This window comes from Mesocricetus auratus, unplaced genomic scaffold, assembly GCF_017639785.1.
Source record: "Mesocricetus auratus isolate SY011 unplaced genomic scaffold, BCM_Maur_2.0 Super-Scaffold_100009, whole genome shotgun sequence".
In the NCBI taxonomy this organism is placed as follows: Eukaryota; Metazoa; Chordata; class Mammalia; order Rodentia; family Cricetidae; genus Mesocricetus; species Mesocricetus auratus.
The window spans coordinates 58,690,643-58,715,618 of record NW_024429193.1 but is presented as its reverse complement, the minus strand read 5'-3'; the positions used below and the strand labels follow the sequence as shown (position 1 = coordinate 58,715,618).

Here is a 24,976-nt window from a genome sequence, read left to right as displayed (position 1 = left end):
ACACTGTCTCAAAAAACAAAACAACAAGCCGGGCGTTGGTGGCGCACACCTTTAATCCCAGCACTCGGGAGGCAGAGGCAGGCGGATCTCTGTGAGTTCTGAGTTCGAGGCCAGGCTGGTCTACAAAGTGAGTTCCAGGACAGCCTCCAAAGCTAGAGAGAAACCCTGTCTCGAAAAACCAAAACAACAAAACAAAACAACTAACTAACTTACTGACTAAGGGGTACCTGAGGAGCACACTGTCCTGGTGTCTGCTCAGGATGTTCATGCTTGTTGTGCATCATACAGTGGTGCTAGTAATTTCAATACTTATAGTGAATTCCTGAGGACTTATCTTTTGAAATCTGTTGCCACCTTGCTTTTTTATTTGCAGTCTTGCTATCCTTCCCCCAACACTGTCAGCTTAATTGATCAATTAATTTTGGATGTCTTATATAGACTTGGTCCCAGAACTTTGGGGCTCTCCTATTGGTACCAAGTATCCAGTTAATAACATTGGGGTTCCTTTTTCAGTGACGAGACCTTGGGATTTGGATGTTTTCTTTCCTTCTCAGATGCCACTACATGCGTTTTCCTATTCCTCATTGTCTCACCTGTCACATAAATATACTTCCAGATAACATTTGTGTCTGCCTATCTCTCTGTTCTTTTTCTGTTTAGCTTGCTTAACTAGTGTTGCCTCCTTTGTGTTATAGATTAATACTATCTGACGCTAATTTTATAAGTTTTCTTAAGGCATGGTGGCTCACACCTGTGACCCCAGCACTTGTGACCTTACCTAATTCTATTGTAAGCATCTTATACAAATGTGATACATTTTTCATGATCTATGGGCCATTACCCATAAGCCCATGCTTCGCTTAAATTTACTTAGCTCTTCCTGATGCTGATTTTGTTTGTTGTTGTTGTTTTGTTTTTGGTTTTTTTTATACAGGGTTTCTCTGTGGCTTTGGAGGATGTCCTGGAACTTGCTCTTGTAGACCAGGCTGGTCTCGAACTCACAGAGATCCGCCTGCCTCTGCCTCCCAAGTGCTGGGATTAAAGGCGTGCGCCACCAATGCCCGGCTCTGATGCTGACTTTGTTTTTTGTTTTGTTTCTATTCTAGGATCCCTATAATATTTGATTGTTGTGTCTCTCCAGGCCCCTTTTGGCTATGATGATTTCTTAGCTTTTCTTGTCTTCATTATTTTTACTTTCTTGGTCTTGATATCCTTGACCAATTTGAGGAGGGCTGGTTGGGTATTTTGTAGAATATCCTCCTTGGAATGTGTCTGTTGTTTTTCTCATGGCTAGCCTGAGGTTCTTCAGTTTGGGAAGGACAATCCTGGAGGTAAAATCCTCTTCTCAGTATATCATGCCAAGGGCAATCATTCTTGCTATGACCTGGCACTGTTTGATTTCATCTCTAACTTGCAGGAGAGTGTGTCAGGCTTGGCTTCTTCAAAGTTCACTCCCTTTTCTGCCTCCAGAAGAAAGTTCCTCTGGCCAGTCACACCTAAGGACTGTTGGCTATTTCCAGGAGTCTTTAGAACCCATTTGCTGATAGCTATATAGTGGTTGCTGGGTTGCGGGCAGAATCACACTGTGTCTTCAGGCCAAGGCAGGAAGAGCAGGCATCCTAACAGTATTGATTCTTCCAATCCACAAAGACAACAGCTTCATTTATTCCAACCTTTGATTTTCCTGTGTCTGTCTTTTATGGTTTATTCATATTCCCCTATACATCTTTTCTTAGATTTATGTCTAAGTATTTAATAAGGGGATGGTTTTGTAAATAGTGCATTTTTAAAATTAAAAATTCCAATTGTTCATTTCTTGCATACAGGTAGTCTGCTTGTTTATTTTTTAAGGGTCTTGCTCTGTAGCCCAGGATGGCCTCAAATTTATTATGTAGTTTAGGCTGGCATTGAACTTCAGGATTATTCAGCTCAGCTTCCAAGTGCTGAGCTTCCAACTCTGCACCACCAAGCCTGGCCATGCAACTGACTCTGTGTGTGTGTGTGTGTGTGTGTGTGTGTGTGTGTGTGTGTGTGTACATGTACAAGTGTGCTCATGTGCAGGTTCACATGTATGCAAGCTCAAGTGTTGTCCCTCAGGCATGGCCCATTTTTAAGGGAGAGGGTCTTTCTCTTACTGGCCTAGAACTCGCTAAGCAAACCAGGCTTCTGGGCAGCAAGCCCTGGGGATCCATCTGCTTCCACCTCTTTGCTGTTACACTTGCAAGCACATGGCACTACACCCGGCATTTGTTAATGGAGGTTCTGGGAATTGAACTTAGGTTTCTATGCTTGCAGGCATCCCCTAGCCCTACAGTAACTTGTAGGTTGACCTTGTTTTATATGGCCTGGCTGTGTCCAGTAGTTGCAGTTTTATTTTTTGGGATTTTTTTACATAAACAGTCATGTAATTGGCCACAAAGCCAGTTTGTATTTCCTCTTTCATGACTTGTAGGACATATAGCTATGACTTCCAGACAATGCTGCCTTTGAGTGTTAAGAAAGGACATCCTTGTTCCTAATCAAACTAGAGCACTTAAGGGGATGGAGAGATGGTTTAGTGGTTAAGAGCATTGGCTGTTCTTCCAGAGAGCCTGGGTTCAATTCCCAATACCCACATGGCAGCTCACAGCTCTCTGTAACTCCAGTTCCAGGGGATCTGATACCTTCATGCACATAAAATAAAATTAAATAAGTTATTTTAAAAATTAAAGCACTTAGTCTCTCACTACTAAGCATAATGATACCTGCTTGCATGTTTTAAATTATTTTTATTGACTCGAGAAAGTGTCTTTCTATACTATTCTGTTGAGCATTTTACTTTATTGTGAATGTTTTACAAATATTTTAATAAAATCAAAGGGAAAGATCCTACCTTTTAAATAAACAAGTTTCCCTATAGAAATCATATGCACAAATTATAATTAATCCATTGTACTCAAAAAGTACAATTTACAATATATAATTATATAAACAGGATAGATGGATAGATAGACAGACAATTAGGATGTACATTTAATTTCATGATACACATTATTTTTTCACTTAAAGTTATAGCAGGTCACTTTCAGTGTTCTTACATAGGTTTAAATTTTTCAGGGTTTTGTGAATGTGTGTATGCATGCATGTTTTGTGCACATTTTTGTGTGCACATCCACATGCTTGTGCATGCAAATGGATGCCATCCCCCTTTACTTTTAAATATTTATTTGTTCACCGGAACCTGTGACTGGTTGGTCAGGCTAGTGAGCTCTAGAGACCTCTGGTGTTACAAACGTGCCCCAGCTAACCTGGATTTTGTTTGCTTTTGTTGTGAATGTGTATGGGTATTTTTGCCTTGATGGTATGTCTTTGCACCACCTGTGCGCAGAGGCCAAAAGAAGGCACCTAAATTTCTAAACTGGAGCTAGCGATGTTTGTGGGCGTTCATGTGAGAGATGGGAACTGAGCCTGGATCCTTTACAAGAGCAGCAAGCACTCTTAATGCTGCAGGATTTACATGTGGCACAATGTTTTCCAGTGGTGCTGCAATGTGTGTGAAAACTCCCATGACTTACCCACTGAGCTGGGCAGTTCTCACTTGGGACTCACATGTTGGAAACAGAGGACAGCTGAGACTGATCCTTCATACAGTTAGAACTTCAGTAGGAATGGCCAGAGTTCCTGGGCGCTGGTGGGATAATTCTCAACTTCAGATGTTCCTTCCCTTCGTGGGCCTTGGTTGGGCTTCCTATCAGCATAGTGGTCTTAGGATGGCAGGACAGCTTCTGTGGGTTTTGGCTCCCACCAGAGTGAGCCTTCTAAGTGTATTGTAAGATTACTTATGATTTGGTCTTGCAGGGTACTCAATGCCATGCCAACTGTATGCTGCTGATTAAAAGACAGTTAGAAAGACAATTCAGTTTCAAGAGCAAAGAAATGACTCCAGGGGAGACATGTTGGGAGATGTGGAAGGTGTGTGTGTGTGTGTGTGTGTGTGTGTGTGTGTGTGTGTGTTGGTTGAAATGCATTTCATTCAGATAACTTTTTAAATGTTCATTGGCTACTTATAAATCGTGAGGTTGATTCTCAAGTGCCACAGATACGTCTTATTTGCCACAGGAAAACCCTGAAGAAGGAAGGGCCAGTATTTACAAATCCGTGATCATCAACACCTCTAAGGAAATGATGTGCTTCAGTGATTACCTCATCCCAGACCATTACCCCAACTTCATGCACAACTCCCAGGTCCTGGAGTACTTCAGGATGTATGCTAAAGAGTTTGACCTTCTGAAATACATCAAATTCAAGGTAAGACATTTTATTTGCTTCCTGTTTGAAATTCTCCATTGGGTCAGTGAATAATGAAGCCTGGTTTGCATGTGTTATGTGCCAAGCCTGACCTGAAATAGGCATGTGTTTATTCTGTCCAAAGACGCCTTGAATTATGGTCCCTACTCTACCACAGATTAGCTTGTGCTCTTGGACAAATGAGTTTCTCACCTTCAATTTCTATAAATTTTCTTGTCTATAAAACAGCATGATTATCCCAGGTGGTTTCTGGTTATTTCTTTCTGTGAAGTTTTCTGTCATGTTTCTATAATTTGTAATCACAGCCATAAAATAACACATATTTATGACATCTGGCAAAAACCCAAACCGTCTTCCTGACTATTCTGCTAAATCATGCCCAAGGTAACATTCAACAACAACTTCCACAGCCAGATATTTGCAGTCTGTGAATTGTCCTTTGTTTAAGAGAGATGCCTCTCAAATAAGCTTGGGACTGTGCCAAGCACTAAAACCTGCAGAAAAAACCAAACAAACAAAAACTCAGATAACAAGGCATTATATAGGGGACTAATAAAAATGAAGAAGCCCATGCTGAGGAGAGCTACCCACAGCTGCCCAGAGGAAGGTGCTCAGGCCATCAGGACACAGCACACCAGGCTTCGGGGAAGTTTACTTAGAGCAGATTATATCTGGGTTGAGCCTTGAAGGATGAACAGGAATCTGCCAAGAGAAGAAGGAAGAAAAGTGTGACCCAGGCAGAAGCACTGATCTGTGTAAATGCTCACTGACAGAGAGAATGTTGTGTGTGTGGTTCAAGATGGCAGGGCTTGGTGGGATCTCCTAGTCCACTGAGACATCCTGGCCAAGGCTTCAGAAGCGCATCAGAATACATTCTTGGTAGCTATACTGTTCAGAGTAGCCCCTATTTATTTATGTATTTATTTTACAAAGCTAAAAATTATGTCACCAATTACCCCATCTCACTGCTTCTTTAGAGGCCTTGTAAAATTAACAGCTACAGAAGGCAGAGAAAGACTCCATTACGTACAAGAAGGCCACTGGGGTGGTGTTCTATGCTCAGTGGAAAGGTAGACCTGTATCTGGCTCATACGTTTCAGGCCAGCCACTGCAATCAGGATTGGGATAAGAGGACACAGGGGTGGTGGGGTTGGGGGTTGGGGGTATTAAGGATGGAGGAGGTCGTTAGTGCATATGTCACTAATGCCTGGGAGAAGCCCTGGTTTTACTCAGGCACTGCAGAGCCTTAGGGCACAAACCAAAGACCTAGCAATTTATACTTGTTCCAGGAGCAGAGGACACAATGCATTAGATTGCCTACTCAATTTTATAGCCTGTGCCATTGACATCTATGGAGTATGTGAATCAAATATACCCTCCAGGGGCCCCATAAGTAATGGTGCCTGTGACAGTCCCTTATGTGCCATTCTGCAGGGAGTTGTGTCAGGGAGGGCATATACTCTATAGGCTGCTGATACAGTTCCCTGTCACTTTTTAGACCACAGTGTGCAGTGTGAAGAAGCGGCCTGACTTCTCTGCTTCGGGCCAATGGGAGGTGGTCACTGAGTGTGGAGGGAAAAGGCAGGTGGATGTCTTCGATGGAGTCCTGGTTTGCACAGGCCATCACACGGATGCTCACTTACCCCTGGACAGCTTTCCCGGTGAGTAACCTACCAGGAGGGAGGAGACTGCAGCCATGACTGTGATCTGCCCTGAGGAGTGGGAGGGGCGGGGTCGGAGTGATTCTTATAAATAAAGTCTTACCCTAATTAAATACATTTCTCAGCAGATGTCAGGGTAATGGGTATTGCTGCCATTTAGAAGTGGGGAGGATGACAGTTTGGAAGACTAGAGCCACCAATGTCATTTTTTTTTCAGTCAGTGAATGACTACATGTGCAAGAGTAACCCCATAATATTGTAACAGGGCTGAAAACTTCCTATTGTTTTGTAAGGTCTTAGTCATTGTGACACTGAAACACAAAATGCTGTTTGTAGGAGTGTGGTGTACACCAATCTACTGCACTGTCAAGTTGACTAAAATTATAGCATTTAGGTCTGTTAAATACTAACACTGGACAATGAGTAACTTACAAGTCTTACAGATTATGCATTTACTATACTGTACTTTGTGTAATTCTTCTATGCATTTAGAAAGTGTGCTATACAATCATAGGCCATCTTATCCCAGCAACAGTCTCACACACTCATGTTTATTGTGTCTTTCTATTGACATGTACTATCTAGGTGTGTATAGTCTCTGTCCAGTGATGAAACCAATTTTAAACATGCTGAATGACTGTATGTAAACTCTCGGTGACTATGTTTTCCTCAGAACCTAAAGAAATTCTAGAGTTCTTTCTTTTTTTAAATTTGGTTTTCAAGACAGGGTTTCTCTGTGTAGCCCTGGTTGTCCTAGAACACGCTCTGCAGACCAGGCTGGCCTTGAACTCGGAGATCTGCCTGCCTCTGCCTCCCTAGTGCTGGGATTAAAAGGAATGCGACAGCAACACCTGGCTAGAGTTCTTGATTAGTATTAGTTGGAATTAGAGATTTTTTTTCATCAATTGAAGAAGAAGGAAAAACAGAAACATTGAGTTTCTAAGAATGAAGTGAGAAGCTGGGCTGAATATTGTATACATAATAAATAAACCTTTTAAAAAAGAATCTAAAATATTTTTAATATGAGGATGAAAAGAGAAAGGAGGTTTTCTGAGGCTGTCTGGACTTCTGTCTCCAAATTCAAACCGCAAATTATTTAGTTTAGGGAAATCACAAAGGCAACAAGAGAAGAAAAGAAGCAAACATGTTTAGAAAGGCGAGAGAGTGGCTTAATAAAGGGAGAATGTATAAAAGATCAGTTTAAACTTTAAACACCGCTAAAGAAAACAAAACACGCTATTTGATAAATAATACTCTTCATCCAAATCATCTCCCAATAACTATTTTCCCTTGTCTTGTAGGAATTGAAAAATTCAAAGGGAAGTACTTTCACAGTCGCGACTATAAGAACCCAATAGAATTTACCGGGAAAAGAGTCATTGTAATTGGCATTGGGAATTCTGGAGGGGACCTGGCTGTAGAGATCAGCCACACAGCCAAGCAGGTTTGCATCAAAAATCGGTCTACTTTGCTTCACTCTTACCCAGGAAGTAGACCCAGCAAAGCATACAGAGACCTACACATGGCCCACCCAGGCCAGCAGCAAACACATGGGACTTGTTAGCTGCCAAGTTGCAGCTTGAGGGTTGATGCTGAATATATTAACCTATAAATCAAAATTTTCAAATGGACTTATGCATTTCAATGTGTCAAGGAAATCTGACATGATGCTCTTTAGAGACTGTGTGTGTGTGTGTGTGTGTGTACATACATGACTACAGGCATCACATTCTCCTGAGGCCCACATGACTGTGAGCCACCCGACTTGTTTGCGTAGTTTTTCCTGATAAATTATAGAATTAACTCATGGAGTAACATAGGAAATCACCTTCATGTTTAGATGTGGAAGGAACACTAAGCAGAGGTATTGTTGGGACAGAGTTGCTGGGTGAATATTGTTTAACCAAACTGTAGCATTAAAGATTTTTCTTGAAAGAATTTTAAGCATATTTTTAGAGAAACAGAATAATCACAATTACCAAAAAACAGGTAGGCATTTACCTATTGCCAATAAAGTAGTGACTCAATGAAGATAAGAGATCATATTGATTAAGTAATTTCCTTACATATTCCTTTTACAGTAAGATTTGTAAATAGTTTGCTTATTGTAAACAGGTAGAGATGGTAAAGTGAAGTTTAAGTGTAACACTTATTGAGTGCTCCCTGTATATCACACCACTACAAAAACACCGTTTCTCACAATTACCTTGGGATACATGCATTATTGTCTCTGTTGAGTAAATGAGGAACCTTTTAATTAAGCCTCTGAGCACTGACCTTACTTTCCCGAAGTTGTACAGCTTATACACAAAAGCATCTGGTTCCTGGGAATATGTATGCACTTTCATCTGTGACATGCTGAATCCTTTTACATGTAAGCCCTTGTGTTCCCATCCGTGAGAGTGTGTGTGGAGGAAAGGACCGTTCCTCTGCAGACAGGCTGTTCACTGCTTGAGAGCTTAGACAAAAGGCCTTGGAGCAACAGACATTTCTTACAGTTCTAGAAACCACCTCCAGAGGGGGATATGGAACAGAAAAAGGGATAATCTTGCTGGCAGTTTTGAACATGGACTTTGGCCAACGGGGGCCATGGAAAGACTGCTCCCTCTAGTTCCACTAGCAATCTTCCTTGTTTTCATGAGTCAGTGAAACATTCCCTTATACAGACTGCGGAGTCAGACGCTGTAAAAGTCAGCTTTGCTGCTTCCTAGCAAGGTGACCTCAGGCTGTGTGACTTGCTCTTTCCACGCCTCTCAGGCATTAAATGGGGCTGACAGTGGTGTCCAAGAGTCACTGTGTTGATTAAATTAAATGTAAAGGGCCTGTCACAGCAGCTTACTTATGTGTCAAAGATATCAGTAAGGAGACCAAGGGAGCACATGTTTTACCTCCTGCTCTGCAGAAACTCACTCGGAGAGTCAGAGGTCAAGAGCTTATAAATAGGTGACAATAGACCATCTCTCTAACAGGGTTATTGATGATAAACGACATAATATAAATGATACAAATGATGAACAAGGTTTTTCTAACATTGCCAATGTTACATTTTGTAACATTTGCAAATGATATCAGTGGCAAAATGACTGAGGGTTTTGGATTAAAAGAGCTGCCATTACATGGCCAGGGGTTGGTGGCCCACACCTTTAATCCCAGCACTCGGGAGGCAGAGGCAGGTGGATCTCTGTGAGTTCAAGGCCAGCCTGGTCTACAGAGCGAGTTCCAGGACAGCCTCCAAAGCAATACAGAGAAACCTTGTCTCGGAAAAAAAAAAAAAAAAAAGAGCTGCCATTACTTTCAGTCATAGTTTTTTGGGTTTTTTTTTTAATGCTTTACAGTTATTTGCTTTGTGTGGGGGGTAGGGGAAGTACAAAAGCATGGGGCTGCTTTTGAAGGATGGTGAGCCAGACTGATCAAAACAATGTTTCCCATGCCCCAGGTATTCCTCAGTACCAGAAGAGGAGCTTGGATCTTGAACCGTGTAGGGAAAAATGGATATCCTTTTGATGTGCTGTTCTCATCTCGACTTAACTACTATTTGTCAAAGATCTTTAGTTCATCATTTAAAAGTGGATTCATGGAAAAACAGATAAACCAAAGATTTGATCATGAAATGTTTGGCCTGAAGCCTAAACACAGGTATGTTCCCAGGATGGGAGAGAGGCTGGAGATGGCCAAGACACGAAGATGAGGACTGCTGACATGGGCTCATAGCAGAACTACCTTTACCCAGACCTTAAGAGCATCCGTAGGCTCAGGAATCCACTTCCTAGCTTGCTGATCTGTAGGTTTTCAGCTGATTCTTCTTGATGGTAACTGTTTTCTCATGGTGTTAGTTCTTTACATATGGCACAGCAAAGACACGGTGCAGAGTTAAGGCATCATCTGCTCATCCACTCAACAAGCTGCAAGCCAGGTTTGCACTATGCTGGGCATGAAATACAGAGGGGAAAAGATACAATAGTAACACTAATACAGACTGTAACGCTTTGCCCTCTGGAGGACTTTCTATTGGCGTAGAGCTAAGTGAGTCCTGTGCTGTCTCTCAAACCTTACAATGACCTTATAGGCTGGGCTTGCTTAATGTCTGTTTTCTAGACATTCAATATAAAAAAATTGAATCTTAGGAAACAAAGTAACTTGTCCAAGGTCAACACAAGAAGAAACAGCATGGAAAATGGATGTTGCCTTAAAAACATCAATAAAAAGAAATAACAAATATGATGTTTGAAAATTCATACAGCGACAGATCTGGTGGTGGACAATTTTAATACTAGCTGCAGGGGAGATGGAGGCAGGATGAGTCCTAGTTCAAGGCCAGCCTGGGTAACTTAATGAGAAAAGGTGGACAACAGAAAACAGCTGACGATATAGCTTAGCAATAGATTACTTGCCTAGTATGAGTGAGCATCTGCATTCGCTCTCCAGTACTGAAATGTGCAGGGTGGGAGAGGGGAAACAGCAACCTCGAAGCATGGACTATATGAGGAGTATGGAATGAAATTACAGTGTGGACTTGGGGCTGGTGGCGTGGCTCAGAGGGTAAAGGCACTTGCGGCCAAGCCTGATGACCCAAGTTTGATCTCCAAGACCCATGTGGTAGAAGGAGAGAAGTGTTCCTCTGGCCTCCATATGCCCCTGTGGCACACAAGACCACATATGTGTACACACACAGACATACACACTCTCATACGCACCATCAGTCAGCCAGTAAATGTCAGAGCTTTTATCAAAGCATTTCTAAAAACTGATTGTAAATGCTTGATTGTGCCCTTTTTATTGTATCTATTATTTGTGGTGTGTGTATGGGGGGGACAGGTTTGCATAAGCCTTGCAAGGTATACTTGTAGAGACCAGAGACAGGTTGTGAGAGTTACTTCTCTCTGCTGCATGGGTTCTGGGGAATTCAAGTCAGGTCATTAGTTTTGGCCCAAGAGATAATAACCTGCTGGTGAATGTAAAATAGCCATTTCACTTCTTGGGCCTTTGGAACTGGAACTGGAACTGAACATAATGTTCATAATCTATTTTGGCCGTTTCTTGGGAGCTGTCAAAAACTGCTGGTCAGTGGCTTACCATGCCTCACAATATTGCTGTTACCTGAGAAACTACATATACACCCTTCAGATAAAACCCTTTGCCCTTCATTCCTGCAGTAACACCCATACACACACCCACACACTTCCAAACCATCCAGGCCCTGAAGTCCTGATCTATGCCAAGCTGGTATAAGGCAGACCATCAGCATCTTTGGCCAGATAGGAGGGGTAAACACTGCCATGTCTTAGCACTGGAGCAGAATTATACTCCAGAGCTGATTTCTCTCTTCCCTCCTCCTCCACTCTCCCCTCATCTCTTTGTCTGCCTTACTATTTACAGAGCTCTGAGTCAGCATCCGACAGTGAATGATGAGCTGCCAAATCGTATCATCGCTGGCTTGGTGAAGGTGAAAGGAAACGTGAAGGAATTCACGGAGACAGCTGCCATATTTGAGGACGGCTCCAGGGAGGATGACATTGATGCAGTCATCTTTGCCACAGGCTATAGCTTTGCCTTTCCTTTTCTTGAAGATTCTGTCAAAGTGGTCAAGAACAAGGTGTCCTTGTATAAAAAGGTCTTTCCACCTAACCTGGAAAAGCCAACTCTTGCGATCATTGGATTAATTCAACCCTTGGGAGCCATTATGCCCATTTCAGAGCTCCAAGGACGCTGGGCCACTCAAGTGTTCAAAGGTAAGTGATGATGAACATTACAGCTAGGTGAAATGCTTTACCGATACCTGTACAAGTGCTCTTAAATACCAACAGGGTAAGTATGATTTCAACAGTGCCTGGAACAAAGCTAGTGCCAGACAAATTATTTTCAGACAATCTAAAGTAGTAATGCATAACAGACATACATAAAAGCAAGTCAGTAATTTTTCTTAATTAGGCATGCTTTAATCCCATTGCTGCCAGTGCTCAATTCAGAGGTGGTTTGGCTTAAGATCTTTGAGAAAAAGGTTCTCCAGATAACTCCAGTGTACAGCTGGTATGTACTTGTGGAATTAAATGATCCTTTCACTAGAGATGAAATCTAATATAGACTGTCATGACTTCATTTCAGCCATAGATTTAGAGATGCTTAGAGATTCATCCAGAATGTGGAATATTTAATTTCCCCTCTCTTATGTCCCTCTTTCAGCTTTAGCTATGTGTGAGAAACCTTTAGAGTTTAGGGTAATGGACTCAGTATGAGTCAGCCATGTGGGGAGCCTTCCTGAAGACTACCTTAAATTCAGCATCATTACGGAGTCTGAGAATAATATAATTGTTCTTTTCTAATCTGATTAGGACATACCTGAAGGTAAATTTGTAGGGAAAAAATGCAAGAATGCAGTGAATAGGGGGAGAGGTAACAATGGCTTGGGGAGCGGTTGGAGAGATGACTCAGCAGTTAAGAGTATCTGTTGCTCTTGCAGATGACCCCAGCTTGTTTCTCAGCCCCACCTGGTGGCTCACAACATCCATAACTCAATTCTCAGGGGATCTGATGCCTGACCTCCAGGGGTATCAGTTATGTACATGATGCACAGACAGACAGACAAAGCAATCATACACATAAATCAAAAGCATTAAGAGATTTGAAAGCACATCATCTGAATATAAATGAACCAGCTAGAGAATTTTAGGCTACAGAAGGTAAAACCTGAGGAATATGCAAAAAAACCCTTTAAATATGCAAATAGGTGGCCTATAGAAGAATTAGATTTACTCCAACCTTAATGCTTCAAGGTGTAGACCTTTTAGCCGATGCTAAAAGGGGGCCAAAGGGAAGAACAGTGATTATTGAACAGAGCTGGGGAAGTCCCAAAGTAACAAAAGATGGGGTCACTGCTGCAAGGACAATTGATTTAAAGGATAAATACAAAAATATTGGAGCTAAACTTGCTCAAGATGCTGCCAGTAACCCAAATGAAGAGGCTGGGGATGGCACTACCACTACTACTGTTCTGGCATGTTCTATTGCCAAGGAAGGCTTTGAGAAGATCAGCAAAGGGGCTAATCCAGTAGAAATCCAGAGAGGTGTGATGTTGGCTGTTGATGCTGTAATTGCTGAGCCAAAAAAAACAATCTAAACCTGTGATAACCCCTGAAGAAATTGCTCAGGTTGCTACAATGTCTGCAAATGGAGAAAAAGACATTGGAAACATCATCTCTGATACAAAGAGAAAGGTCATCATAGTGAAGGATGGAAAAATCCTGAATGATGAATTAGAAACTATTGAAGGCATGAAGTTTGACAGAGGATATATTTCCCCATATTTTATTAACACATCAAAAGGCCATTCCAAGATGCCTATGTTCTGTTGAGTGAAAAGAAAATTTCTGGTGTCCAGTTCATTGTACCTGCTCTTGAAATTGCTAATGCTCATCGGAAGTCCTTGGTCATAATTGCTGAAGATGTTGATGGAGAAGCTCTATCTGTTCAACACTGGTTTTAAACAGACTAAAAGTTGGTCTTCAGGTTGTAGCAGTCAAAGCTCCAGGTTTTGGGGACAATAGGAAGAACCAGCTATTGCTATTGGAGGTGCATCATTTGAAGAAGAGGGGCTAAATCTAAATCTTGAAGATGTTGAAGCTCATGACTTAGGAAAAGTTGGAGAAGTCATTGTCACCAAAGATGAGGCCATGCTTTTGAAAGGAAAGGATGACAAAGCTCAAATTGAGAAATGCCTTCACGAAATCACTGAGCAGCTAGACATCACAACTAGTGAATATGAACAGGAAAAGCTGAACGAGAGACCAACTAGTGAACATGAACAGGAAAAGCTGAATGAGAGACTCCCTAAACTTTCAGATGGAGTAGCTGGGTTGAAGGTTGAAGGAACAAGTGATGTTGAAGTGAATGAGAAGGAAGACAGAGTTACGGTGCTCTCAATGCCACAAGAGCAGCTGTTGAAGAAGGCATTGTTCTAGGAAGGGGCTGAGCTCTGTTTCGGTGAATCCCAGCCTTGGATTCATTAAAGCCTTCTAATGACAATCAGAAAATAGGTATAGAAATTATTAAAAGAGCACTCAAAATTCCTGCAGTCACAATTGCTAAGAATGCAGATGTTAAAGGGTCTTTGGTAGTTGAGAAAATCCTGCAGAGTTCCTTGGAAGTTGGTTATGATGCTATGCTCAGAGACTTTGTGAATATGGTGGAAAAGGGAATCATTGATCCAACAAAAGCTGTAAGAACTGCTTTACTGGATGCTGCTGGGGTGGCCTCCTTGCTAACTGCAGCAGAAGCTGTAGTGACTGAAATTCCTAAAGAAGAGAAGGCCCCTGGAATGGGCACAATGGGTGGAATGGGAGGTGGCATGTTCTAACTCCTAGAATAGTGCTTTGCCCTTATCAGTGAACTGTGACAGGAAGCTAAAGGTACATTCCTCGGTGATAACTTCAGAGAAGTCGCCTGAAGAGAATGATGAAGAGAAGGCTGGCTGATCCCTATAACCAGCAGTTACCGGCTCCCATTGACAGTACATAATGGCTTACTGCTGTCATTGTCCATGCCTACAGAGAATTTATTTTGTATTTTTGAATAAAGACATTTGTACATTCCTGACACTGGGTGCAAGAGCCATATACCAGTGTCCTGCTTTCAATTTAAATCCCTGAGGCAGTTCTACTATTCTGTTACAGTCAGGATTGCAGTGCTTGTGTCACCAGATGAGAGGGTCAGAGGCAGCCTTTCTGTGGAGAGGGAGAATAACTGTGTTCAAAGTAGAGAAGTATCCAATTATGTAACACCTTTTGTGTAATAAAATTTTGTTTAAAGTTAAAAAATTCGAATTTCTATCATTTCTTCTTTTTTTGTTTTGTTTTGTTTTTTGTTTTTACGAGACAGGGTTTCTCTGTATTGTTTTTGAGGCTGTTGGTCCAGCCTGGCCTTGAACTCACAGAGATCCGCCTGCCTCTGCCTCCCGAGTGCTGGGATTAAAGGTGTGTGCCACCACCGCCCGGCTATCATTTCTTAATATCAGTTCTATCCAGTAGGTCATACACTGTTAGAGAACATTGAACCAGCAAAATGTGAATATGATTTTTAAAAATTATGTTTAAACACGGGGACATTGTAAGAATAGAGGTGATGGACCAAGAAAGAGATGTGTCAGATCACTTTACACATCTTTGTCTTCCACAGCTATAGAATGTTTTAAAATAACTGGCTCTCTCTTAGTCAAGAAAGAGACTTCTCCCTCCATAATGTGTCCCATTACTAAAAGTAACACTTTTGGTTTCATCATTAGAAGCAACTTGGAAATGAGCTCCGCAAGTGAGTTTCTTGAGTGTCCTGAGGGTCTGTGATTAAGCATGAAGCATTACAGTGCTTCCTCGCTGATCATGTAATTCCCATGGCCCAAATGAGAGGACCCATGGAAGGCACAGAAGGATACTGAGTTTCTGTGTCCTGGGTTTAGAGAGACTACCAGGGGAGTTACTGGGGTGTGCGCAGAAAAGGGAAATCATCCAGCTGGCAAGCATGTGACACCTGTTATATGGGTACTTGGGGTTAATCTAGTAATGAAATGACTTAAGGGAGTTGTTTCTCCAGTGCTAAAACTCAACCCTCACTCCAGAAGCAGGGTTAGACCCAGGGCTTGAAGTTGCATAGAAGTAGATTTGAGGGTTAAATACAAAGAATGCTCCAGCAATTACAGCCACCAAACGATTATCATGTCCTTGGAATATGTAAGGATTCCAAGACCAGAGATGCTTAAGGAAAAATGAGATATCTGCTTGATACTAGTATTGTAGAGAAGAGGACTGCAGTAGGCAGCATTTGTTTCTATCCTGAAAGTGTATGCTTTAGAAGTTCATGGAGTAGCGCTAGTGCCCAGTTAACTGTGAAAAAAGTTGGTTGATCTGGAATTATTTTGGGTTAAATACTAATTGGACTTCATCTAGTTGGTGCCATTGGTGTCAAATTTCTACTCTTGGAACTGTTTGCACATTAAAGCTTAAACTTACTTGTGAAGTTTGAGAATTATGAGTTGCCCATGGCCTTACTCTCAACTCTTATCAAATAACAGAATTTAGATGGTAAGGGTTACCTTCCATGGGACTTTAGCATAAAATATCATGGTGAGTCTTTTTACCTAAAACCTCTTTGTTATCAGGATTGTCTCCTACTCACTTGAACTTCCATGTTGTGCCTGGTTTCTTCTAGGTTTTTAAGTCATTTATCATTTCCTCATATCCATATTTCATTTCCCAACTGAAGAAACACATTAAGGGATCAGTTGAAAGTCAGAGAAAAGCAAATAACTTCCAAGGAATTGCAGAGTTGTGGAGCTCAATCCTAGTGGATACATCTACAAAAAACAAACAACAACAAAATTTCCATATCTAAGGCTTAGGGAACATTCCAGAAGAGGGATTAGAAAGATTGTAATAGCCAGAAGATCAGGGCGTTTTCTATGAGATTGGGTCTCCTAGTAATGTCTCACCAGTATGAACATGGCTAAACATGCTGAACAAGTAAAACAACAGACATTCCAAAATGGGTTGGGAAAAATAACCACAAGACCAACCCTACACAAAGAGCTACAACTAAGAAATAACTGAGAGCAGGAGATAGAGTCTTCCCCAGGCAAGAGCACACCAATTGGTTATGCAATATCAGATGGTCTACCGTGAAAACATGTACATACAAGTAACATACAGTCTGAAAAGGCTATATTTAGGAATGTATGTGCAATACATATATACATGTAATAATAAATGAAAAAAGAGGCCATAAATTTGAAAGATGTGTATGAGAAGGGTGTATGAAAGGGTTTGAAGGAAAGGAAAGGGAGGGGGAAATGTAATTGTATTATAATCTCAAATAAAAGAAATAATTAAAAAGTATCTTGCAAGGACAAGACAGAATAGAGTTAAGTGATACACTTAAGTGTACTTCAGAGAAAGAAAGGGGTTTCCTTATCTGAAATGCTGAGGATCAGAGTGTTCCAGGTGTAGATTTTTGACAATTTGCATCTATGTAATGGGTTATCTCTGGGCCAAGATCCAAGTCTAAACATGGAATTAATTACTTTAATTCCTCTACACCCTTACACACAACCATTTTATAGAACTTAATACAGCTGTGCCTGCCTTCTGAGTGTGACCTGATACATGAAATCATTGTGTCACTGTGGATTTTTTTCTTTCTGTCTGTCTTTTTTTTTTAACTTATGGCATCTCCATCAATGCTCATAAGAAGTTTTGATTTGGGAGCATTCCTATTTTTGATTTCCAGATTTAGGATACTCAACTTTCACCATCGTATTTTGGTAGTGGTGGGACCTATTGCATTTTATGTGTTCTTATACCCTGTAATTCTTTAAATTACCCACAGTGTTGTAATTGTCATTACAATTATTGCTCAGTCTGAAGTAATTAACACTTTTATTTTTAATTTTTTCTCTTTAGGACTGAAGAAATTGCCTTCAAAAAGTGAAATGATGGAAGAAATAAATAAGGCTCGAGAGGAAATGGAAAAGAGGTAAGAAATTCTCCCAGGAAGACATTTGAATCCTTTCTCTATGCATTTCTCAGTAAGAAGAATATTGTGCCATACTTAGCTTTCGTGTGTAGGTTTAAGGATTTCTATTATACTGTGGTATCAGGGGGAATTACAGCACCTGTGGTTTCCATGTGGATGAGGAAGGAGAGAGAAGCTGATGGAACATGTTTAGGGGCTAAAAGAAGCTGATTAGGAAAAAACACACCAAAGGAACATCAGGTATATTATTTGGTGAGGACTTTTTAAGTCCCTAAGGGGCTCTGGATTTGTCCCTTTCTTTAGCAGCTTGCTCCCCAGGTATCCGTTTTTCTGTTCACTGCAGATGTGTGGTGGAGTTGCTGGGTCCCTGGCTCTCATCCTTTGCCTCCCCCCACCCAAGCCCCTGCACTATAACCCCCTGGGCACCCCTGAAGTTGCTCCCTTGGAAGTTTTCCAAACGCACTTGGGCTCCATCTTCTCACTACTGAGGTTGACACTTTTGAGCATTCCTCCTTCTTGGAGTGTTTTCTCCCCCTGCACAAAACTAATTTATTTCAACTGCCCTGCCCTTATTCCTTTGGCTTAGTAATTTCTATAAAGATCTTCTGGCTGTGTGCAGTCCCCAGGGATGTCCCTTAACCTTTCCTGAGGGCTCATGTTTAGTATTTCATATGCACGGAGATGATTTACTCCTTGTGACAGCCCTGCAAGGTGGCATTGGTAAATTCCTTTTCTTGAAACTTTGTGAATCCTACAGCTCTTATCTCCAACTATAGGTTGAGCGAGCACATGCTAACAAAGTCTGAGCCTCGGGAGCACCCAGGAAGCCAAGTTCCCATGTTCTTTCTTCCCAGTCTCTTCTCTGCTAAATTCAGTCTCATCTCTGTAATTCCTCTGTGGTCATCTGAGAGTCTCATCTCACCAGCTTTACTCAAATTTACTTCCTCCATTTTGAATTCCTTAATCTCCGTTAGCTTGGCTTGGCTTCTTCCTTACTCCCTCTCTGTCTTACTATTCTTTTAACAGTCACCACAGAGCAAAAAGTTGGTTTTCCATTCACTCCCCAGGCCTCCTTTGTTCACATAGATATCATTGTTTATCACATTTCCCCACTGAAAACTTTTAACTCTTTACATCTGCACTTGGTATAACCATCCCATCTATCTCCAGAGGACCAGTTACTCTTGGAGGATGTCATGGTCTCTCAGCTTCTCAAGATTTCCAAATCGACATCATCAGTCCAGAGAAGCCTTATTCTGTGCACCCCGCTAACTCTTGTTCTCATAAAATCACTGAGGATCCCATGCTTAAGGAACCTTGTGGCATTCCATGTCACATAGCATGGCATCCTCTGGATCTGCCAGGCTCGCCTGTCCATCTCCATTCTTGTTTCCCACTGCTGTAGGCAGTACCCAGATCGTCTATACCTTTATTCTGCAGCCATTTCTCCGCCCCTCATTCACTCACGTACTGTTTGCCTCTCCTACAACTCTTGCTCTGTTCTCACGTTAGTTTTATCCCTCAAGCGTGTGTCAGCCATAACTCTCTTAACTACCTCCCCTCTGTGTTGCCATCTCACACCCAACCTAGAATATTCACCTCAAGCCTTATACACCTCTGACCTTCTTGAGTATGGTGTCTGTGCATTATAGGGTACAGTGTCGTTTTCCCCCTGGCACAGCAGCTGCACCTGAATCCACCGCTGTTTCGGCCAGTAGCCACAGTGGCTCTGCAGGTCCTGGCCAAGATTCTCGGGCAGCGGCCAGCTGGGACTTTTCTTTCCCTCCAGATCTGCCTCCTGCTGCTGCCACCAAATGTAGTTTTTAAACCTCCATCATTCCATTTACCAGTAGAGGCTCAGGAGTCACAGGCTAGGGTGAAAACCTGCTAGCCCAGAGAAGTCGGGGAGCTCCTAGTTGGCCTTCCCTCTTCACCTGTGTCTCAGAAAGAGAGTGTCTCTTCCATCACTTCAAACCAAAAAGGACTGCCACACTCAAAGTCCCTTCCTCATATCTCCTGTGCACCTCCATCCATTTTCTGGACTCCTTCTGATGATGATTACTTTCTGTCAGCTAGTTACTGGCCCTACCTCCTGACCCAAGGTTGATTTTAACTACTTAATGCAAACACAAATTCGGGGTTCACAGTGTGATCAAATATTCCCTCAACAGTCCAGTTCATTTCATGAAAGTAACAAATGGCCTATCTATTTTCCACAGTTCATAACAAAATATCAAGCCCATAAATAGGCACTCATAAAACACATGACTGGTTAGTTGACTGGCTGTTTGCTGGAGTTGCTGGTAGCCTGAGGCTTCTGTCTTCTTTGCTCTAGGTATGTGGAAAGCCAGCGTCACACCATCCAGGGAGACTATGTAGACACCATGGAAGAGATTGCAGATTTGGTGGGTGTCAGGCCCAATCTCCTGTCTCTGACCTTCACTGACCCCAAATTAGCATTCCGGTTACTTCTGGGACCCTGTACTCCAGTTCAGTATCGCCTGCAGGGCCCTGGAAAGTGGGCCGGAGCTCGACAAGCCATTCTTACCACAGAAGATCGTATCAGAAAGCCTCTGATGACAAGAGTGGTTGAAAAGGGCGATGCTGGGGCTTCACTAGTGACAACGCGTGCCATCCTGCTAGCTGCTGTTTTCTTTGCTGTAATCCTGGCTTACTTTTAGATGTGACAGTGTCAGTCCTCGGGCTTTCCCTGGGAAGCCTCATCTAACGACATCTCCAGAACCTGACAAGACTGAAGAATCAGCCTCATACGGCTCAGAAATCAGTCTCTGCCTCTTGTCTTTGTCTCTCTGTGTCTGTCCCTGTGTCTCTCTCTCTGTCTCTCTTGTTTTTCCTTCTGAAACCCTAGGTTTTCATTTATCAATTCATCTTCCTTTCTTTCTTGAGCCCCCACTTCTTCCTTCTAGAAATTTCCAGACCATGTCATCTTCATATATCATTAGCAGGGTTCTTTTCATGCTCGACTCTGTTGCATTTCTACTCTTGCACACCTAGACTTCAGTGTGTAATAATACATCTTGAGAAGACTGCTCACACTATCAAACCCATAGTGGCTACAACTTCACCTTGTAAGCAGAGCCAACATGTCTATCTCAGGAACACCTGCAGCAAGAATTAACCATTTAGTGCTGAGGGCTGCAAGTCCAAGGTCAAGGGTGCAGCCAGTGAAGAACTCCTGGCTTCGTGATTATTACAGTGAGGGCGTTGGATGGCAAAACAGAAAGCATGTCCTTAACTAAGTTCTGATATGTGGTGCCTGCTTAATAAATACCCATTGATATCTGTAAATAAGCTGATATCCCTAAGTCAATCTAATAAATGACCGACTCCATGTCCATGGAGCTCTTCTTCTGATACAATTCACTACCTACCAGAAGGCTGATTTTTGTTCTTAATATTATAACCGAATAAGCCCATCTTTAATGTGGGAACTGGGGATTTAAATTCTGGTCCTTTTGCTTTCATGAGCAAGTGCTCTTACTCACCGAGCCATCTCTCTATCTCCGGCTTCTACTTTCTTAAAAAAAAAAGGAAACTACTAGACTGAACTTAGTGGCACATACCTGGAATTCCAGAACTTGGGAGTTCACCGCAAGCTCAAGACCAGCCTACTCTATATAGTGAGTTTCAGGCCAACCAGGGTTGCCTATCGAGAACATGTCTCAAAGGACAACAGCAGCAAAATACAAAACAAGAAAAGAAATTTCTCTTTGGGTTTAAAAGTCATTGAAAGAATTTGCCATCTTCAAATAGGTTGGCTGAAGAATTTGGGGGCTTTGCTTAGCTGTCCTGGCTTGATCCGTGAGTGCCTGTATCAAGATCCAGTAAGACTTTAGCTGAGGAAATAAATGACAGCCAGCTGCTGAGGTGGGATCTGCCTGTGTAATTAGTTGTCCCCTCTCTACCCTCAGAGTCTACACAGTAAGACTCAATGAGGTCATTTATGTCTTAGGTTGGAATTTATTTCTACTGATATATTAACTAGGGGCATTCTGACTAGATGAGTTCTTGTATGCTACAGTGTAGTTCAGAAACACAGGAAATGAACTGTTGGGATATCTTTGGACTATCAGCCCACAAACAGTGACCCAGAGACTTATTATTAATTATGGAAGCTTGTCCTTACCTTAGACTTTTCCCCAACTAGCTCTTATAACTTAATTAACCCCTATTTTTTTAAATCTACATTCTGCCATGTGGCTCAGTTACCTCTTTTTACTATGGCACATCTGACTTTCTCCTAGCTTCCTCCTCCCAGTTTCTTTCTCTGTCTGGAAGCCCCACCTATACCTCCTGCCTAGCTATCGGCTGTCCCACTCTTTTTGTTTGTTTGTTTTAATTATAGAAACACACCTTCACTGAACTCTCTGGGCATAGCCACAGGTCGTGCAAGCAGGGTATCTTCAGAAATAACTGCTGTGTAGTATGTCTCTAAATGAACTGTTGTCAATCATTGAAGGAGGAGATAAGTTTGATCAGCTCAAAGAGCAGCATTAGAATAACGCAAATATGCGTAAGCTGATATGTGAGAATTCAAACTCTTTCCTATTCATACATGTATTTGGACAGCCACCTAACATTTCACCTCCTGTACCTCCTGTGAACTTAAGCACTGTGCCCTGGTATGGTTCCTGGGATCTTTTTCCTTCCCTAATCCTTTTGAAACTGTTTCTCATTATTAAAACGGATCTGGGAGTTTTTTAAGTTGAAGATTGCTTTTCTTTAAGAATAAATTGAAGCTCTGATCTAAACTTTTCTTCTTCTGCCATGTAAAATGCCTCTGTTTTAGACCGTAAAGACATTGAAGTTGAACCTCCAGGAATGCCATCTCTCTTTAGCAGCAGTAACACAGCAGGCTTCTTTGGAAGCCTGCAATTTTAAATTGATCTGACTGTTTTGTTCCACTTAGAATGTGTAAAACTACAAAAACATCATTGATTTCTAAACCAAACTGAAGGGGGGACCAGATTAGGAGACTGAACTTAAAACAACTGAGGATACAAAGTGTAGTTACTGATGAACATTTACAGATTCATCAGTTTGCACATTCTGCTCTTCTGGCCATATTAAAAAAATTACACCAGTTTCCCAACTATGATAAATCTGATTACCCAAAAGATGTATTCTTGTAACACCACAGAATAAAGAAGTGGCCAAAAAGAAATGGACAGCACATGTCAAAGGGGCATAGAATCCATTGCAAAGTGGCTCCGATGGCCAAATTGGAAAAAAATGTATTGGAGCAATAAATAACCTAGTATTGGATTATAACATGAACCATAAAGATACCTGAGTCCATACTGTTGTAAATAAATGATTGAAAACATTAGTGGGATGGGATGGATAAAGCTCCCACACAGAATTCCAAATAACTAATGTGTTTTCCCCTCAAGGAAATGAAGCAAAACTCTCTTAAATGTACTGAATAGATTAACATCCTTCAGAATCCAGGTTTGGGAGGGAGTGAGGGATAACTGCAAAGGAGAAAGCAGACAAGTCACCTGAGCTAGGTGGTCCCTGCCAAAATAAGCCGTGACAATCATATGACATGACTGCTGTGGTGTGCCTCCTTCATGCGATAGCCCAGGCCACACATGAGAAAAGTACTAGGCAGCCTCAGGATGATCTACAAATCCCTTACTACCTTAGAAATCTTCTAACTCCTCACACACACACACACACACACACACACACACACACACACACACCACACACCACACACCACACACGCCACACACACACACACACACAGCCTAGTATACAGAGCCTTGAGGGTTGAAGAATTCATACTGAGAATCCTGAAATAGAAAAAGAGACATTAAGTCAAAATTAAAGGACTATTAATAAATATATACTCTGGCTAAAAATGCTGTATCAATATTGGTGTTAAATTGGCAAAAGCACCACAGTGACATGTTCCATGAAGAAAACTGGGCGTGGAGCATCTAAAAACTCCGTGTTGTCTTCACAACTTAAATCTAAAACTATCCTAAAAGTTTTTGGTTTTGTTCAGTTCAGAGTTTCACCTGAACTACAGTATACTAAAATTTTCTCAGAAGAATGTTAGATAGTCAGGTCTAAAGAGAACTCAGTGGTTAAGAACACTTGTTGCTCTTGCAAAGGACCTGGGTTTGGTTCCCAGAATCCACATGGCAATTCACAAGTGTCTGTAACTCCTATTCCAGGGCATCTGCCTCCCCTTCTGGCCCCCATGGGCACTGCATGTGTGTGCACATGCAAGCAAACACTTTTAACACATGAAATTTAAAATATATTTAAAAAAAAAGAATATTGGCTGGGAGCACTTATTCAAATTACTGTTTCTTCAGTTCTGCTCAGATTAAGTTGCTCTAACAAAACATAACTTACTACAACAATTTTGGTTCCTATGACAAAAATACAAATTGTGGTTGGGGGCATTGGTGGTACATGGACAAGACTTCTTAAAAATCACTCAGGTAGGTTGTTCCTCCAGGTTGAGCACACTGAACCGGTAGTTCCCACAAGAAAACTGATGGCTATGAAGAAGAAGTTATACACAAACAAGGTAATTTTATTTACTATTAGCCGTCCTGCCTAACAGCAGCACGGTACATAAACGTCCTCCAGACTGTCTACCTACACCTCCCCAAGGCACCAGACTTCGCACACATTCTCTGCTGTACTGTCTTTAATAAACTGCCCCCCTTTCCAGCTGTAATATTCAATCTTCAAGATTTCAGTTCATCTGTTATCCCTTCTAGGAACAGCTTCCTGACCCTGAACATGACGTAAGTGACCTTTGTGCTCTCATCACATTTGGTATATTCAATTCCTCAGTCACATTTGATGGACGTCCTTATCACAAGACCCAAAGACAATGACTCCTTTACCCCCTACCCCTCTCCTCTTCAGAGACAGATGCCTTGTAACTAATCTGTGCCCCCAGTGCCCAGTGTAGCGCCTGGAGCATAGTGGGGCTCCAGCAAAATAATGATAATTAATTGAATGAACATACTTAACAAGGGAGGCTTTAATAAAGGATGAGTTTCTAAAGGATTAAATAAAATATTGAACAGCACTTTTCTAAAAGGAGAGTAAAGAGTGCTTATCATTTAGAACTGACTTTGGGGCAAACTCTTTGCAGGAAACACACTAGAGTAGACCACTGGTGTGAGTCTGGGTTGTTCTAATGAGCTGTATGGTTTGAAACAGGTGTTGCATACAACTTATTTCCTCAATCAAACGAGCCTTAAATAGTCTGGACCTTAAAATAGAAAGCCTGGCTTATCTCTCTCTCTCTCTCTCTTGACTCTCATGATACCCATGCCTTTGTTGCTATTTATTTATTTATTTATTTATTTATTTATTTATGTATTTATGCTTTCTCCAGTTGGCCAGCTCTTTTGAGGCACCCACTACCTTTTCTATTTGTAATCATTTATTGACCCATTTATTCCCCTTCATTCAGTGAGGACGTCAGTACCCAGCTCAGTGTTTATGGTCTATAGACA

The 24,976-nt window shown here is 41.7% G+C and overlaps 1 protein-coding gene and 1 pseudogene across 3 annotated transcripts in view; both read left to right on the top strand.

Annotated features, from left to right (window-relative positions):
- The window catches only part of Fmo5 (flavin containing dimethylaniline monoxygenase 5), a 44,124-nt gene extending 21,890 nt beyond the window's left edge, over nt 1-22,234 (top strand). For all 3 annotated transcript variants that reach the window (XM_040752175.1, XM_040752174.1, XM_040752173.1), the window contains 7 exons: nt 4,099-4,287; nt 5,786-5,948; nt 7,250-7,392; nt 9,385-9,584; nt 11,325-11,677; nt 17,390-17,462; nt 19,798-22,234. In XM_040752175.1, coding sequence (XP_040608109.1) covers nt 4,099-4,287; nt 5,786-5,948; nt 7,250-7,392; nt 9,385-9,584; nt 11,325-11,677; nt 17,390-17,462; nt 19,798-20,143 — 1,467 coding nt within the window. In that variant the 3' untranslated portion in view covers nt 20,144-22,234. The remainder of the gene's footprint in view (nt 1-4,098; nt 4,288-5,785; nt 5,949-7,249; nt 7,393-9,384; nt 9,585-11,324; nt 11,678-17,389; nt 17,463-19,797) is intronic.
- On the top strand, nt 11,687-14,758 carry LOC106022351 (annotated as a pseudogene).
- Nucleotides 22,235-24,976: the final 2,742 nt, after the last annotated feature.